This window comes from Dendrobates tinctorius, unplaced genomic scaffold (assembly GCF_039654945.1).
Source record: "Dendrobates tinctorius isolate UK_male_01 unplaced genomic scaffold, ASM3965494v1 ptg000055l, whole genome shotgun sequence".
NCBI classification, from domain to species: Eukaryota; Metazoa; Chordata; class Amphibia; order Anura; family Dendrobatidae; genus Dendrobates; species Dendrobates tinctorius.
In genome coordinates, this window is record NW_027361723.1 from 6,452,092 (window position 1) to 6,467,564 (window position 15,473).

At 54.0% G+C, this 15,473-nt stretch overlaps 1 protein-coding gene across 5 annotated transcripts; it reads right to left on the minus strand.

Annotated features, from left to right (window-relative positions):
- Nucleotides 1-1,742: 1,742 nt before the first annotated feature.
- Nucleotides 1,743-14,478, minus strand: THEM6 (thioesterase superfamily member 6). 5 transcript variants are annotated; one of them, XM_073577372.1, is made up of 3 exons: nt 14,407-14,478; nt 8,225-8,786; nt 1,743-7,216 (listed from the first exon to the last, which is right to left on the minus strand). In XM_073577372.1, the coding sequence occupies exons 2-3, from the start codon at nt 8,729-8,731 to the stop codon at nt 7,103-7,105; spliced, it is 621 nt and encodes a 206-aa protein (XP_073433473.1). In that variant the 5' UTR covers nt 8,732-8,786; nt 14,407-14,478; the 3' UTR covers nt 1,743-7,102. The 5 variants fall into 5 exon arrangements, with proteins under 5 accessions (XP_073433473.1, XP_073433472.1, XP_073433470.1 ...); XM_073577371.1 differs by lacking the exon at nt 14,407-14,478 and adding an exon at nt 12,593-12,742; XM_073577369.1 differs by lacking the exon at nt 14,407-14,478 and adding an exon at nt 12,444-12,583.
- Between the last annotated feature and the right edge of the window lie 995 nt (nt 14,479-15,473).

Consider the following 15,473-nt stretch of genomic DNA (forward strand, 5'->3'; position numbering starts at 1 on the left):
GCTGAGCCGTGTATCTAATCCTATCCTGTGATACTGTCTGCTGTGCATCTAATCCTATTCTGTGTGATACTGTCTGCTGTGCTGTGCATCTAATCCTATCCTGTGTGATACTGACTGCTGAGCCGTGTATCTAATCCTCTCCTGTGTGATACTGACTGCTGAGCCGTGTATCTAATCCTATCCTGTGTGATACTGACTGCTGAGCCGTGTATCTAATCCTCTCCTGTGTGATACTGACTGCTGAGCCGTGTATCTAATCCTCTCCTGTGTGATACTGTCTGCTGAGCCGTGTATCTAATCCTATCCTGTGTGATACTGACTGCTGAGCAGTGTATCTAATCCTCTCCTGTGTGATACTAACTGCTGAGCCGTGTTTCTAATCCTCTCGTGTGATACTGTCTGCTGAGCCGTGTATCTAATCCTCTCCTGTGTGATACTCACTGCTGAGCCGTGTATCTAATCTTCTCCTGTGTGATGACTGCTGAACTGTGTATCTAATCCTCTCCTGTGTGATACTGTCTGCTGAGCCGTGTATCTAATCCTCTCCTGTGTGATACTCACTGCTGAGCCGTGTATCTAATCTTCTCCTGTGTGATGAGTGCTGAACTGTGTATCTAATCCTCTCCTGTGTGATAGTCTGCTGAGCCGTGTATCTAATCCTCTCCTGTGTGATACTGACTGCTGAGCCGTGTATCTAATCCTCTCCTGTGTGATACTCACTGCTGAGCCGTGTATCTAATCTTCTCCTGTGTGATGAGTGCTGAACTGTGTATCTAATCCTCTCCTGTGTGATACTGTCTGCTGAGCCGTGTATCTAATCCTCTCCTGTGTGATACTGACTGCTGAGCCGTGTATCTAATCCTCTCCTGTGTGATACTCACTGCTGAGCCGTGTATCTAATCTTCTCCTGTGTGATGACTGCTGAACTGTGTATCTAATCCTCTCCTGTGTGATACTGACTGCTGAGCCGTGTATCTAATCCTCTCCTGTGTGATACTGACTGCTGAGCCGTGTATCTAATCCTATCCTGAGTGATACTGCCTGCTGAGCCGTGTATCTAATCCTCTCCTGTGTGATACTGACTGCTGAGCCGTGTATCTAATCCTCTCCTGTGTGATACTCACTGCTGAGCCGTGTATCTAATCTTCTCCTGTGTGATGACTGCTGAACTGTGTATCTAATCTTCTCCTGTGATACTGACTGCTGAACTGTGTATCTAATCCTCTCCTGTGATACTGACTGCTGAGCTGTGTATCTAATCCTATCCTGTGATACTGTCTGCTGTGCTGTGTATCTAATCCTATCCTGTGTGATACTGACTGCTGAGCTGTGTATCTAATTCTATCCTGTGTGATACTGACTGCTGAGCCGTGTATCTAATCCTATCCTGTGTGATACTGTCTGCTGTGCATCTAATCCTATCCTGTGTGATACTGACTGATGAGCTGTGTATCTAATCCTATCCTGTGTGATACTGTCTGCTGAGCCGTGAATCTAATCCTATCCTGTGTGATACTGTCTGCTGTGCATCTAATCCTATCCTGTGTGATACTGACTGCTGAGCCGTGTATCTAATCCTGTGATATCACTCGCTGTGTATGAGCTGCAGTGATGTTGTAGGCTCAGTGTGATTCCGTCAAGTGACCGGTTCGCCCAATAGCAGGCCTGTATGGATGGTCCATATCAGATCATGGAACAGCGGTGCCACCTAGAAGTCAGATCAGGGAATGACAGAGTCGGTGTTCAGTTCGATCAATCAATTTAATAAATAACGTAATGAGGCAAACACAAAGCCGAGACCGACGCCAGAAACATACAGGACAGCCGCACAGAAATCCATCACATCGGAGGCGGAGACACAGAGGACAATGAAAATGGGCGACGATGGAGACGCGTATGACAATGGAGAATAGCGAAGGATGATGGAAACGGACCACAATGGAGACGCAGAGGACAATGGAGAATAACGATGGAGACGGACCACGATGGAGACGCGGAGGACGATGGAGACGGACCACAATGGAGACGCGGAGGATTGAGACGGACCACGATGGAGACGCGGAGGACGATGGAGACGGACCACGATGGAGACGCGGAGGACGATGGAGACGGACCACGATGGAGACGCGGAGGACGATGGAGACGGACCACGATGGAGACGCGGAGGACGATGGAGACGGACCACGATGGAGACGCGGAGGACGATGGAGACGGACCACGATGGAGACGTGGAGGACGATGGAGACGGACCACGATGGAGACGTGGAGGACGATGCAGACGGACCACGATGGAGACGTGGAGGACGATGGAAACAGACCACGATGGAGACGGACCACGATGGAAACGTGGAGGACGATGGAGATGGACCACTATGGAGACGCGGAGGACGATGGAGACCGACCACGATGGAGGCACAGAAGACGATGGAGACGGACCACGATGGAGACATGGAGGACTATGGAGACGGACCACGATGAAGACATGGAGGACTATGAAGACGGACCACGATGGAGACATGGAGGACTATGGAGACGGACCACGATGGAGACATGGAGGACTATGGAGACGGACCACGATGGAGACAGGCCGCGATGGAGGCGCAGAGGACGATGGAGACGGACCACGATGGAGGTGAAGAGGACGATGGAGACGGACCACGATGGACACGTGGAGGACGATGGAGACGGACCACAATGGAGACGTGGAGGACAATGGAGAATAACGATAGAGATGCGGAGGACGATGGAAACGGACCATGATGGAGACGAGGAGGACGATGGAAACGGACCACATCCAGAGCTGCAATCACAATTCTGCTGGAATGTGACGCTTCTTCATCGCTGCCTCTGTGTCTGCCCCATGTGCACAGGAGGAAATCTAAAAGCAAACACCCAAGTTGTTCTTGTGAATGACGACCCCGAATACCAAACCTCGATATCTCAGGATCGGTGTCAGAGGAACGCCCACCTTAAAGCTGTAACTGCCTGGACCGGGGTCTCACGTCGGGGTCTGAGCACTGAGCTATCACCGTGCGATTCCTGTAGAATGATCCGGATGGTGTGCCCCACCCCCGATACTTTGGTCATAAATTTCTGACCTCGCCCCATTAAAGGGATTTTCCAGTTTGTGCTCCAATTTCATTAAAAAAAAAAAACCCTTGAGATCTCCACTTTCTATCAGTGACTGAATCCATTCGGGGGCAAAAAACACCCAGAACTTCGCACTGCTGAGGGTTTGCCACAATGTATCATTCTTGTGGGAGTGAAACATATGGGTAGCACATACATTGTAACACACTCGGAGGACTGTATCAGTGCAGGAAAATCATTAGTATGGGGATGAGACTGTAACAAGTCCTCAGCTGTGAACAGGTCTAGATAACATGAGCCTCCTAAGAGCAGGGAGGGTAGTCAGGAGCAGTAACGCCGAGAGTCGCTGTCTCCGATTGCTCACGTGACGATGCAGCCGACACATTCTGGGGATTTTCTTCTTTTATAAATATTCATTTTTAAACATTTAAATTGAAATTATTTTTAGATTAATCTTTAAAGCTCAAAACGGCCGGCGTCCAATCAGCATCCGGGGAATAGGACCGATCGCCCGGCGATCACAACGCTCGGATTCCTGCTCTCGCCCTTCACATTATATTGTAAAGTGCAACAAACAGATTTTTTTTTTTCCCACCAAATCACAAATCTGTTCACTTAAAGGGGATGTCCAGGGTGGGAATAACAAAGCTGCTGCTGTCCCTCTCAAAACAGCACCACAACTCTCAACAGGTTCTGTGTGGTATTGCAATGCCGCTCCATTAACGGGAATAGGACTGAGATGTAATAACACAAAGCACCTCAGGTGGCGCTGTTACTCTAGTCATGATACTGGACAAGCCCTTGAGACAAAAAAAGGAGGCAGCTCAGAATTAGTAATTATCTACAGTGCCTTTGCAAAAGTATTCGGCCCCCAGGAACTTTTCAAATGTAAATGTTAGGTGAAGAATCAACAACAAGTGGGACACAATTGTGAAGTTCAACGAAATTTGTTATATTAAATTTTTGTGGAAAGTCAAAAACTGAGAAGTGGGGCGTGCAATATTATTCGGCCCCTTTACTTTCAGTGCAGCAAACTCACTCCAGAAGTTCATTGTGGATCTCTGAATGATCCAGTGTCGTCCTGAATGACTAATGATGATAAATATAATCCACCTGTGTGTAATCAAGTCTCCGTATAAATGCACCTGCTCTGTGATAGTATCAGGGTTCTGTCTGAAGCACAGAGAGCATCATGAAGACCAAGGAACACAACAGGCAGGACCGTGATACTGTTGTGGAGAAGGTTAAAGCCGGATTTGGATACAAAATGATTTCCAAAACTTTAAACATCCCAAGGAGCACTGTGCAAGCGATCATATTGAAATGGAAGGCGTATCATACCACTGCAAATCTACCAAGACCCGGCCGTCCCTCTAAACTTTCATCTCAAACAAGGAGAAGACTGATCAGAGATGCAGCCAAGAGGCCCATGATCACTCTGGATGAACTGCAGAGATCTACAGCTGAGGTGGGACAGTCTGTCCATAGGACAACAATCAGTCGTGCACTGCACAAATCTGGCCTTTATGGAAGAGTGGCAAGAAGAAAGCCATTTCTCAAAGATATCCATAAAAAGTTTTGTTTAAAGTTTGCAACAAGCCACCTGGGAGACACCAAACATGTGGAAGAAGGTGCTCTGGTCAGATGAAACCAACATCGAACTTTTTGGCAACAATGCCAAACGATATGTTTGGCGTAAAGGCAACACAGCTCATCACGCTGAACACACCATCCCCACTGTCAAACATGGTGGTGGCAGCATCATGGTTTGGGCCTGCTTTTCTTCAGCAGGGACGGGGAAGATGGTTAACATTGATGGGAAGATGGATGGAGCCAAATACAGGACCATTCATGAAGAAAACCTGTTGGAGTCTGCAAAAGACCTGAGACTGGGACGGAGATTTGTCTTCCAACAAGACAATGATCCCAAACATAAAGCAAAATCTACAATGGAATGGTTCACAAATAATCGTATCCAGGTGTTAGAATGGCCAAGTCACAGTCCAGACCTGAATCCAATCGAGAATCTGGGGAAAGAGCTGAAAACTGCTGTTCACAAACGATCTCCATCCAACCTCACTGAGCTCGAGCTGTTTGCCAAGGAAGAATGGGCGAGAATTTCAGTCTCTCAATGTACAAAACCGATAGAGACATACCCCAAGCGACTGCAGCTGTAATCGCAGCAAAAGGTGGCGCAACAAAGTATTAAGTTACAGGGGCCGAATAATATTGCATGTCCCACTTTTCAGTTTTTGAATTTCCACAAACATTTAAAATAACCAATAAATTTCATTCAACTTCACAAATGTGTCCCACTTGTTGTTGATTCTTCACCAAAAATTTACATTTGGCATCTTTATGTTTCAAGCATGATATGTGGGAAAAGGTTGAGACGTTCCAGGGGTCCGAATACTTTTGCAAGGCACTGTACACAGTGACTGCACCAGCAGAATAGTGAGTGCAGCTCTGGAGTATAATACTGGATGTAACTCAGGATCAGTAATGTATGTACACAGTGACTGCACCAGCAGAATAGTGAGTGCAGCTCTGGGGTATAATACAGGATGTAACTCAGGATCAGTAATGTAATATATGTACACAGTGACTGCACCAGCAGAATAGTGAGTGCAGCTCTGGGGTATAATACAGGATGTAACTCAGGATCAGTAATGTAATATATGTACACAGTGACTGCACCAGCAGAATAGTGAGCGCAGCTCTGGAGTATAATACTGGATGTAACTCAGGATCAGTAATGTATGTACACAGTGACTGCACCAGCAGAATAGTGAGTGCAGCTCTGGGGTATAATACAGGAGGTAACTCAGGATCAGTAATGCAATGTATGTACACAGCGACTGCACCAGCAGAATAGTGAGTGCAGCTCTGGAGTATAATACAGGATCAGAATAGTTGCCTTTCACATTATCTATCTTGATTACCTTGATGGTGTTCGTTAATGAGGCGCTTTGATATTTACTATAGTTATCTGGAATTTATCAGGGAATCTGATGACCTTCAGGATAATGAGGAGATCGGACCTTTGCCAGAAAAAACAACGATTGAAGAACTCTGTACAGTAAAACACTGAATTTATGACCAAGGAAACAGCAAGATGTGGGGGAAAGTCCAGATGATCTCAGCATATAATCCTGCCAGTCACTTCTTACATGTAAGCTCTCTTCACATTCAGAGCTACATTCACCATTCTGCTATTATGTCAGGTCCAGTCACATCAAGAGCGGATTTTATTTTTTCTAACCTGATTTAGTGACTGCATTCACAATTCTGCTGGCTGCCACTCAGGACGTAGAAGCTGCCATGTCCAGACTCTGAACCAGCAGCGTGCTGCAGAAGATCTAACATGTCTGCAGCCTGAGAGCGAACAGAAAAGCCGAGAGTTTGTGAGTGCAGCTCCGAAGGTGACATGTCGTTTTCAGAAGTGTCCTCCACAGCTCGGACTCCAGACTTTACTCTGTAGGTAGCAGATGCAAGTTTCTTTAAAATGGTTGTGATTTTGGACACCCCCTTTTTGTTCAGTAGCTTCCCTGAAAATCAGTCATTGGGTCTCTATCAAGTACAGATGGTGGGGGCAGTAGTCCTGCTACTTTCCCTGCCCAGAAAGGTCCCCGCCAGTGACGTAGGCCCCAGATGACCACGCGCCCACAATTCACTCACGCGTTTCACATCACACCGCCGCCGATAACCTATGGACTTGCGCATGCGGCTCCACATGCATCGCGCCCGAATAAATACACGAAGAATCATAATAAATAAACACAGAGGAGCGCCCCTCGGTGTCGCCCCTGAAGACGCGTTTCACTCCCCAATATTGCACACAACATCTTTTTAAAGCGGCCGTCGCTCTACCTGAGGGTCACGGACAGGAATGGGACGTTACTGGAGCAAGGGGCAAACACTAGACCTGGGTGACGGTCCTAACAGCTGCACTGGTCTATGCAGGGTCAGCAGGTACGAAGACGGGGGGCACGGGTACCCGGCGGCGGCTCCGCTAGTCGTCTTTGGAGTTCATGGTGACCCCGCTCTCGGCTCTCAGCTTCTGGCTGCTGTTGTCATTGTAGTCGATCCAGTGCATGACTTCGTCCGGGAACTCGGGAGACTCCACCTGTGGAGACAGCAAAAGCAAAACATCCGTGAGAGGTGGACGAGGGTCTTCTCCGCCTTCTCAGAAAGGGGCAGAGGTCTCCAACTGTTCATCTAACATGGCCTGAATGGCTGTGTACAGTATATACCTGCCCCTCCAAGATGGACGATACAGCAAAACACGTCCTGTTATTCTGATTAGCCGATCACTTCTAATCTGTGGACGGCCTTAAATAGCTAAATACTAAAATAGTCAACAACAAAAAAATGGGATTTATGTCTCAAGCAGATCTGGAAACAACATGTCTGATGCCGCCGTTGCATCCAGAGCTGTATTCCCAATTCACAGCGAGGTCCTGCAACCTGGTGGGAAACATCTGCAGTACAAAGTGATGCAACCTAAAGCATACCTGCTGCTACAGGTGACTGTTCAGACTAATCTGCTGTGCACACATGAGGAATAACAATTTCTGGCCATTATATAACACGTATCCTGCACTTTTCCCCTCTGCTGGTGCTCTCTCTCTATTTTTCAGTTGACTCTAAGCTAGGGGGTGGACACTAAATGGATGCCTCCCATACACAGCAAACACAGACATGAGGGATTCCAGCTCTCCTGTTTCTATGTAGTACATGCTCAGAAGCAGCAACAGAATGGAGGACATTGTACAGCAGTAGTGAGCAGCGTAGCTGTGAATCCAGCACTAGGGTGAGGAAAAGATTTACTAGAAAGCAGAAGTATGAAAAACATACAGCAACATTTACTAGAAAGCAACATTGTAAAAAAATGTACAGCAATGTAGCTGTCAAGTAGGCACCATAAGTGAGATAAAACATTTACTAGAAAGCATCAGCAGCATGGTGGACATTAAAAACAAGTACTGAGCATTGTAGTTGTGGATGCAGCACTGGAGCGAGATAAAACACTTACTGGAAAGCATTAGCTCAGTCGGTGCGTCTGTCCCTCTCTCTTTACTGTATTATCTAACAGTCATTTGTCCCCCCTGCAGAGTATTACGTGACAGCATACCTTTCTCTTACACATGGTCTGCACCACTTTATCGGGGGAGTTTCCTATGATGTGCTGCCGACTCAGGAGAATAGCGCAGATGAACCCGTCCCTGGGGGCTACGAATCGTTGCTCCACGTAGAAGGCCTTCTCATCCCAGCAGATCAGACGTGTGCGTATCTCAAAAGCCTCCAGCAAACGAAGCGAGCGTCTGTAGCGTATCGTGCTGGCCGCCATCACCATCCCCGCGCCCATAGCATGTATGGCCCCAAAAAGTCCACTGCGCGTAAAGAAGGAAAGCCGGGCAAAGTCGGCCTCGCGGAGGTAGCGGGAGTTGTTCATGTGCAGCAGGAAGTCCAAGTCATGAGGAAGGACCAGGCCGGAGAAGGTGTGCTCCTTCAGGAGGTCCTTCACCACCGGCTGCAGGCGGGACCTGAGCACGGACAGAGACGCTCGGATAAAATACCAGACGTCCAGCAGGGAGAACAAGACCGTGGTCAAGGCCAGAACCAGCACCGCGACCCACATGACCTCAAAGATGGAGAATCCAAGGTGAACGAGCGGAGGAACGACAATGGAGGACCTACGGGAGGAGACAAGATGGAGAGATCACATATAAGTGTGGTGGCACAGGAGGACCGGGGGGTAATACAAGATGTGACGACCGACATCGGGCAGAAAAAGGATCTCAGGCACCGCCGGCCACCATGGAGACCTCATGTGACTTCTCATCACCGTCCACACCTATAACCCATAGCGGATGTAGATCGTGAGGAGGACGGAGATCTGGTCTCCATGACACCCGACACACAGCATCCGATCCTCTCAGTAGTGCAGCCTCAGGCTTCAGGCCTGGAAATCTCAACATGGAAGAAAATTAGAAACTCTCCTGCCCTCCTAAATGTGGACACCAGGGAAAATGAGCGGCATCTGTCCGACAGAAGAAATGAGCGCAAAGACATCCAGCATCTCTAATGGCTGCAGATGAATTATAAGAGGCGGCAGGAAATCTCCTGACAGGAATATCTGTGGTAAACGAGCAGAATGGGCCCAGATATGGGCGGAGCAGACATGGCCGACGAGTGACTAATATGGATGTATTCCTCCTCGTCGCTATGGGGACCAAGATGGCAGCCAGGAGCTCTGCTCTGGGGACTTTCTGCAGTCTGGGGGATGGAAGCCGCGGCGCTCACTGTCACAGAGTGGGGAGAACAGTGGAAACCTTCTGCTCCTTCACCACTGATTACCTGGGGCGCCATTATCCGTCTGCCATTATCTCTCCTTGTATTACGCCCTGATGGAGGCCTCTGGGTGACCTGGCATGCACCCGTCTTCCCGTCCTGCTCTATACGTGTACAGCATGGGCCGCCACATGTATAGGGCGTCAGCCATAACAGCTGCAAAGGACAGGATCAGAGCTAACTCCGATCCTGGCTGCTCAACCCCCTAGATGACAAGGTCACCACCAACCGAGGCATCTAAGAGGTTGGAAAGGAAGGGCGATGGCTCCTCTACGTCCAAATCTGTGCCATCGCTAGACGCTTGCAAGGAGGGCTTGAGTTCAGCCACCATACGGGGAGGGCGCGGGCTCGGCCACCGCACGGGGAGGGCGCGGGCTCGGACACCGCTCGGGGAGGGCGCGGGCTCGGACACCGCTCGGGGAGGGCGCGGGCTCGGACACCGCTCGGGGAGGGCGCGGGCTCGGACACCGCTCGGGGAGGGCGCGGGCTCGGACACCGCTCGGGGAGGGCGCGGGCTCGGACACCGCACGGGGAGGGCGCGGGCTCGGACACCGCACGGGGAGGGCGCGGGCTCGGACACCGCACGGGGAGGGCGCGGGCTCGGACACCGCTCGGGGAGGGCGCGGGCTCGGACACCGCTCGGGGAGGGCGCGGGCTCGGACACCGCACGGGGAGGGCGCGGGCTCGGACACCGCACGGGGAGGGCGCGGGCTCGGACACCGCACGGGGAGGGCGCGGGCTCGGACACCGCACGGGGAGGGCGCGGGCTCGGACACCGCACGGGGAGGGCGCGGGCTCGGACACCGCACGGGGAGGGCGCGGGCTCGGACACCGCACGGGGAGGGCGCGGGCTCGGACACCGCTCGGGGAGGGCGCGGGCTCGGACACCGCTCGGGGAGGGCGCGGGCTCGGACACCGCTCGGGGAGGGCGCGGGCTCGGACACCGCTCGGGGAGGGCGCGGGCTCGGACACCGCTCGGGGAGGGCGCGGGCTCGGCTCCCCAAGGATAAACACGTGGGGAGAAAACGGAAAGGATAAAAACAGCACAAAAACAGAAAACGTGCCGTGCTGGGAAGGGACCATCAGACTGGAATACTATGTCACGGCCCCCACCATGCCTCAGGACCCCTGAACCTCTATTAAAGGGACAGCACCAGATAATTCAATGCTTCACAACAATCACTTCCAATAAGCGGCAAAAAATTATCTAGATGGTGAAATGTAAGAGAAAACTACAGTCATGTCTGCACCGACATCAGAGGGTCTCTGCTCAGTACGGGGGTCTCTGCACCGTCATCAGAGGGTTTCTGCTCAGTACGGGGGTCTCTGCACCGACATCAGAGGGTCTCTGCTCAGTACTGGGGTCTCTGCTCAGTACTGGAGTCTCTACACCGTCATCAGAGGGTCTCTGCTCAGTACTGGAGTCTCTACACCGTCATCAGAGGGTCTCTGCTCAGTACGGGGGTCCCTGCACCGACATCAGAGGGTCTCTGCTCAGTACGGGGGTCTCTGCACCGACATCAGAGGGTCTCTGCTCAGTACGGGGGTCTCTGCACCGACATCAGAGGGTCTCTGCTCAGTACGGGGGTCTCTGCACCGACATCAGAGGGTCTCTGCTCAGTACGGGGGTCCCTGCACCGACATCAGAGGGTCTCTGCTCAGTACTGGAGTCTCTGCACTGACATCAGAGGGTCTCTACTCAGTACTGGAGTCTCTGCACCGACATCAGAGGGTCTCTGCTCAGTACGGGGGTCTCTGCACCGTCATCAGAGGGTCTCTGCTCAGTACGGGGGTCTCTGCACCGACATCAGAGGGTCTCTGCTCAGTACTGGAGTCTCTGCACCGACATCAGAGGGTCTCTGCTCAGTACGGGGGTCTCTGCACCGACATCAGAGGGTCTCTGCTCAGTACGGGGGTCCCTGCAACGATATCAGAGGGTCTCTGCTCAGTACGGGGGTCTCGGCACCAACATCTGAGGGTCTCTGCTCAGTACTGGAGTCTCTGCACAGACATCAGAGGGTCTCTGCTCAGTACGGGGGTCTCTGCATAGACATCAGAGGGTCTCTGCTCAGTACGGAGGTCTCTGCATAGACATCAGAGGGTCTCTGCTCAGTACGGGGGTCTCTGCATAGACATCAGAGGGTCTCTGCTCAGTACGGGGGTCTCTGCATAGACATCAGAGGGTCTCTGCTCAGTACGGGGGTCTCTGCACCGTTATCAGAGGGTCTCTGGTCAGTACGGGGGTCTCTGCACCGTCATCAGAGGGTCTCTGCTCAGTACGGGGGTCTCTGCTCAGTACGGGGGTCTCTGCACCAACATCAGAGGGTCTCTGCACAGTACTGGAGTCTCTGCACCGACATCAGAGGGTCTCTGCTCAGTACGGGGGTCTCTGCACCGTCATCAGAGGGTCTCTGCTCAGTACGGGGGTCTCTGCTCAGTACGGGGGTCTCTGCACCAACATCAGAGGGTCTCTGCACAGTACTGGAGTCTCTGCACCGACATCAGAGGGTCTCTGCTCAGTACGGGGGTCTCTGCACCGTTATCAGAGGGTCTCTGGTCAGTACGGGGGTCTCTACACCGTTATCAGAGGGTCTCTGCACAGTACTGGAGTCTCTGCACCGACATCAGAGGGTCTCTGCTCAGTACGGGGGTCTCTGCTCAGTACGGGGGTCTCTGCTCAGTACGGGGGTCTCTGCACCGACATCAGAGGGTCTCTGCTCAGTACGGGGGTCCCTGCACCCCACAATAGTCACCAGAACGTATGTGCACCCCTACACACCTGCAGCGGCCCCCGCTTTCTCAGGCCGCAAACAATCACCTGACTACATCTCCCATGATGTGTATGGTGGGAGCTGTAATCCCACCCCAGCCAGAGACTGCAACACCCCCAATAGACAAACTATAATGTAAAGTGCCGGCAGAGCAGCCCCTCCCCCACCGCCAGGACCACCGCCCGACAGCGGGCACCGAGCGGCGGATGAATGGAGGAAGCGTCAGACCTGGTCCTGCAGCGGCCGGTGACTGACAGGTCCCGGGGAACGTACCACCTCAGCCGGGGAGGGGGAGCGCAGCGCAGGAAGTGGCGCCAGAGAGAGGAGCAGAGTACACGGCGGCGGCGGGGGCCAGGGCGGGAGTCACCGTGTAATACCGGGGCGAGTCTGCGGAGATGATGAGCGCGGAAATGGGGGTTGTTCCAGTCACTGCTGTAACAGGGTCATAATGGAATCTTCCACTGTGTATAACAAGAGCTGAGCGCAGGAAACCGGCGAGTCCGGAGGAGCGGAGAGACTCCGAGACCGGGGGAGCGGAGAGTGACCCCCCCTGCGTGTCCAGAGAGTGAACCCCCCCCGCATGTCCTCCGGGGGAGCGGAGAGTGACCCCCCCCCCGCGTGTCCTCCGGGGGAGTGGAGAGTGACCCCCCCGCGTGTCCTCCGGGGGAGTGGAGAGTGACCCCCCCGCGTGTCCTCCGGGGGAGTGGAGAGTGACCCCCCCGCGTGTCCTCCGGGGGAGTGGAGAGTGACCCCCCCCCGCGTGTCCTCCGGGGGAGTGGAGAGTGACCCCCCCCCCGCGTGTCCTCCGGGGGAGTGGAGAGTGACCCCCCCGCGTGTCCTCCGGGGCAGCGGAGAGTGACCCCCCCCGGGTGTCCAGAGAGTGACCCCCCCCCCTCTGCGTGTCCGGGGGAGCGGAGAGTGACCCCCCCCTCTGCGTGTCCGGGGGAGCGGAGAGTGACCCCCCCTCTGCGTGTCCTGGGGAGTGGAGAGTGACCCCCCCGCGTGTCCTCCGGGGGAGTGGAGAGTGACCCCCCCCGCGTGTCCTCCGGGGGAGTGGAGAGTGACCCCCCCGCGTGTCCTCCGGGGGAGTGGAGAGTGACCCCCCCCGCGTGTCCTCCGGGGGAGTGGAGAGTGACCCCCCCCCGCGTGTCCTCCGGGGGAGTGGAGAGTGACCCCCCCCGCGTGTCCTCCGGGGGAGTGGAGAGTGACCCCCCCCGCGTGTCCTCCGGGGGAGTGGAGAGTGACCCCCCCCGCGTGTCCTCCGGGGGAGTGGAGAGTGACCCCCCCCGCGTGTCCTCCGGGGGAGTGGAGAGTGACCCCCCCCGCGTGTCCTCCGGGGGAGTGGAGAGTGACCCCCCCCCGCGTGTCCTCCGGGGGAGCGGAGAGTGACCCCCCCCGGGTGTCCGGGGGAGCGGACAGTGACCCCCCCCTGCGTGTCCAGAGAGTGACCCCCCCCTCTGCGTGTCCGGGGGAGCGGAGAGTGACCCCCCCCTCTGCGTGTCCGGGGGAGCGGAGAGTGACCCCCCCCTCTGCGTGTCCGGGGGAGCGGAGAGTGACCCCCCCCTCTGCGTGTCCGGGGGAGCGGAGAGTGACCCCCCTCCTGGTTGTCCGGGGGAGCGGAGAGTGACCCCCCTCCTGGTTGTCCGGGGGAGCGGAGAGTGACCCCCCCCTGGTTGTCCGGGGGAGCGGAGAGTGACCCCCCCCTGGTTGTCCGGGGGAGCGGAGAGTGACCCCCCCTGGGTGTCCGGGGGAGCGGAGAGTGACCCCCCCTGCGTGTCCAGAGAGTGACTCCCCCCCCCCGCGTGTCCTCCGGGGGAGCGGAGAGTGACCCCCCCTGCATGTCCTCCGGGGGAGCGGAGAGTGACCCCCCCCTGTGTGTCCTCCGGGGGAGCGGAGAGTGACCCCCCCTGTGTGTCCTCCGGGGGAGCGGAGTGTGACCCCCCCCGCGTGTCCTCCGGGGGAGCGGAGAGTGACCCCCCCTCTGTGTGTCCAGAGAGTGACCCCCCCTCTGAGTGTCCGGGGAGCAGAGAGTGACCCCCCCCCCCGCGTGTCCTCCGGGGGAGCGGAGAGTGACCCCCCCCCCGCGTGTCCTCCGGGGGAGCGGAGAGTGACCCCCCCCCCGCGTGTCCTCCGGGGGAGCGGAGAGTGACCCCCCCCCCGCGTGTCCTCCGGGGGAGCGGAGAGTACGAACCTCGAAGGATGGTAAAAATATCCAAATGGCCCTTGGCAGAAAAAAGACCCAGCTGTGGTCTACATGAGCACAGGTCATAATTCGCCTTGACCTTTTATCAGCTCCTGAGTTGCAGCCACACACCACTCCTTGCTGACCTCACGTGGGCGGGTTGTGGGATGTTCTCAGCCCTTCAGGATTTTATGAAACTCCCAACATTACAATATCTTCACTCCTGGTGATCGCAGAAGTTCCAGATCACTGCCATATTTATCAGGATTTTATCTTTCCATAGACAGCGGACACCAGCCATCTCATGTTTACTATCCGGCTTATAAGCAGGTGTCACCGATATGAAAAAGTATGCATGTTCTTCAAGGATTGGTCCTGAAGGAGAGGATGTACGTCCCATCAATGTCAGATTTGTACCAACCCCAATATTCACAACTTTCCACCAGTGGCAGGTCTAACAATTCCCCTGAAGGGAGCAATAGTTTCCTTTCACCTTAGGACGTCTTTCCTGGGAACAAAGGAGACTTTTCCAATCTTCTATCTTCGCTATCTGTCTCCTTTGTTATCTGGACCTCAGGAAAGAACTTTCCTAATTACCTGTACTCTGCAGGGAGTCTTGGCTTCAAAGGGAACTTGAATGGTTAACTATTCATATCTCGGTTTCCTCATCCCCTGGCTATACCTAATTTACCCACTTCCCTTTGTCCCTTGTGCAATTCTACATTTAAAAGGTATCTGTCACCGGAAGTTGCAGGCCTATGTAAATGGCCTGGGTGCGGTCCGATGGGCGTTGTTTCTTTTTTCTCCACCCCATCCGTGGCCCCCGTCCGCGCTCTTCTCCAGTATTCTTCTACATCGTTCACAAAGCAATCTTGCCTAACTGTGGGCAAAGCCGAAAATCATTACTGCGCATGTGCCGGTACACTATGTCCAGGAACACAGCAAAATACTTCCGGGACATAGTGTACCGGCGCATGCGCAGTAATGATTTTCGGCTTTGCCCGCAGTTGGGCAAAGCATACTGCGCGTCCAGGTAGCCAGAAGTGACACAAAGGCACCAACCTCCCAGGAACCCT

Coding starts and splice junctions, on each gene's coding strand:
- THEM6 (XM_073577368.1), bottom strand. Junction 7,217..8,224: donor AGACCATGTGTAAGAGAAAG/GTATGCTGTCAC, acceptor CTGTCTCCACAG/GTGGAGTCTCCCGAGTTCCC.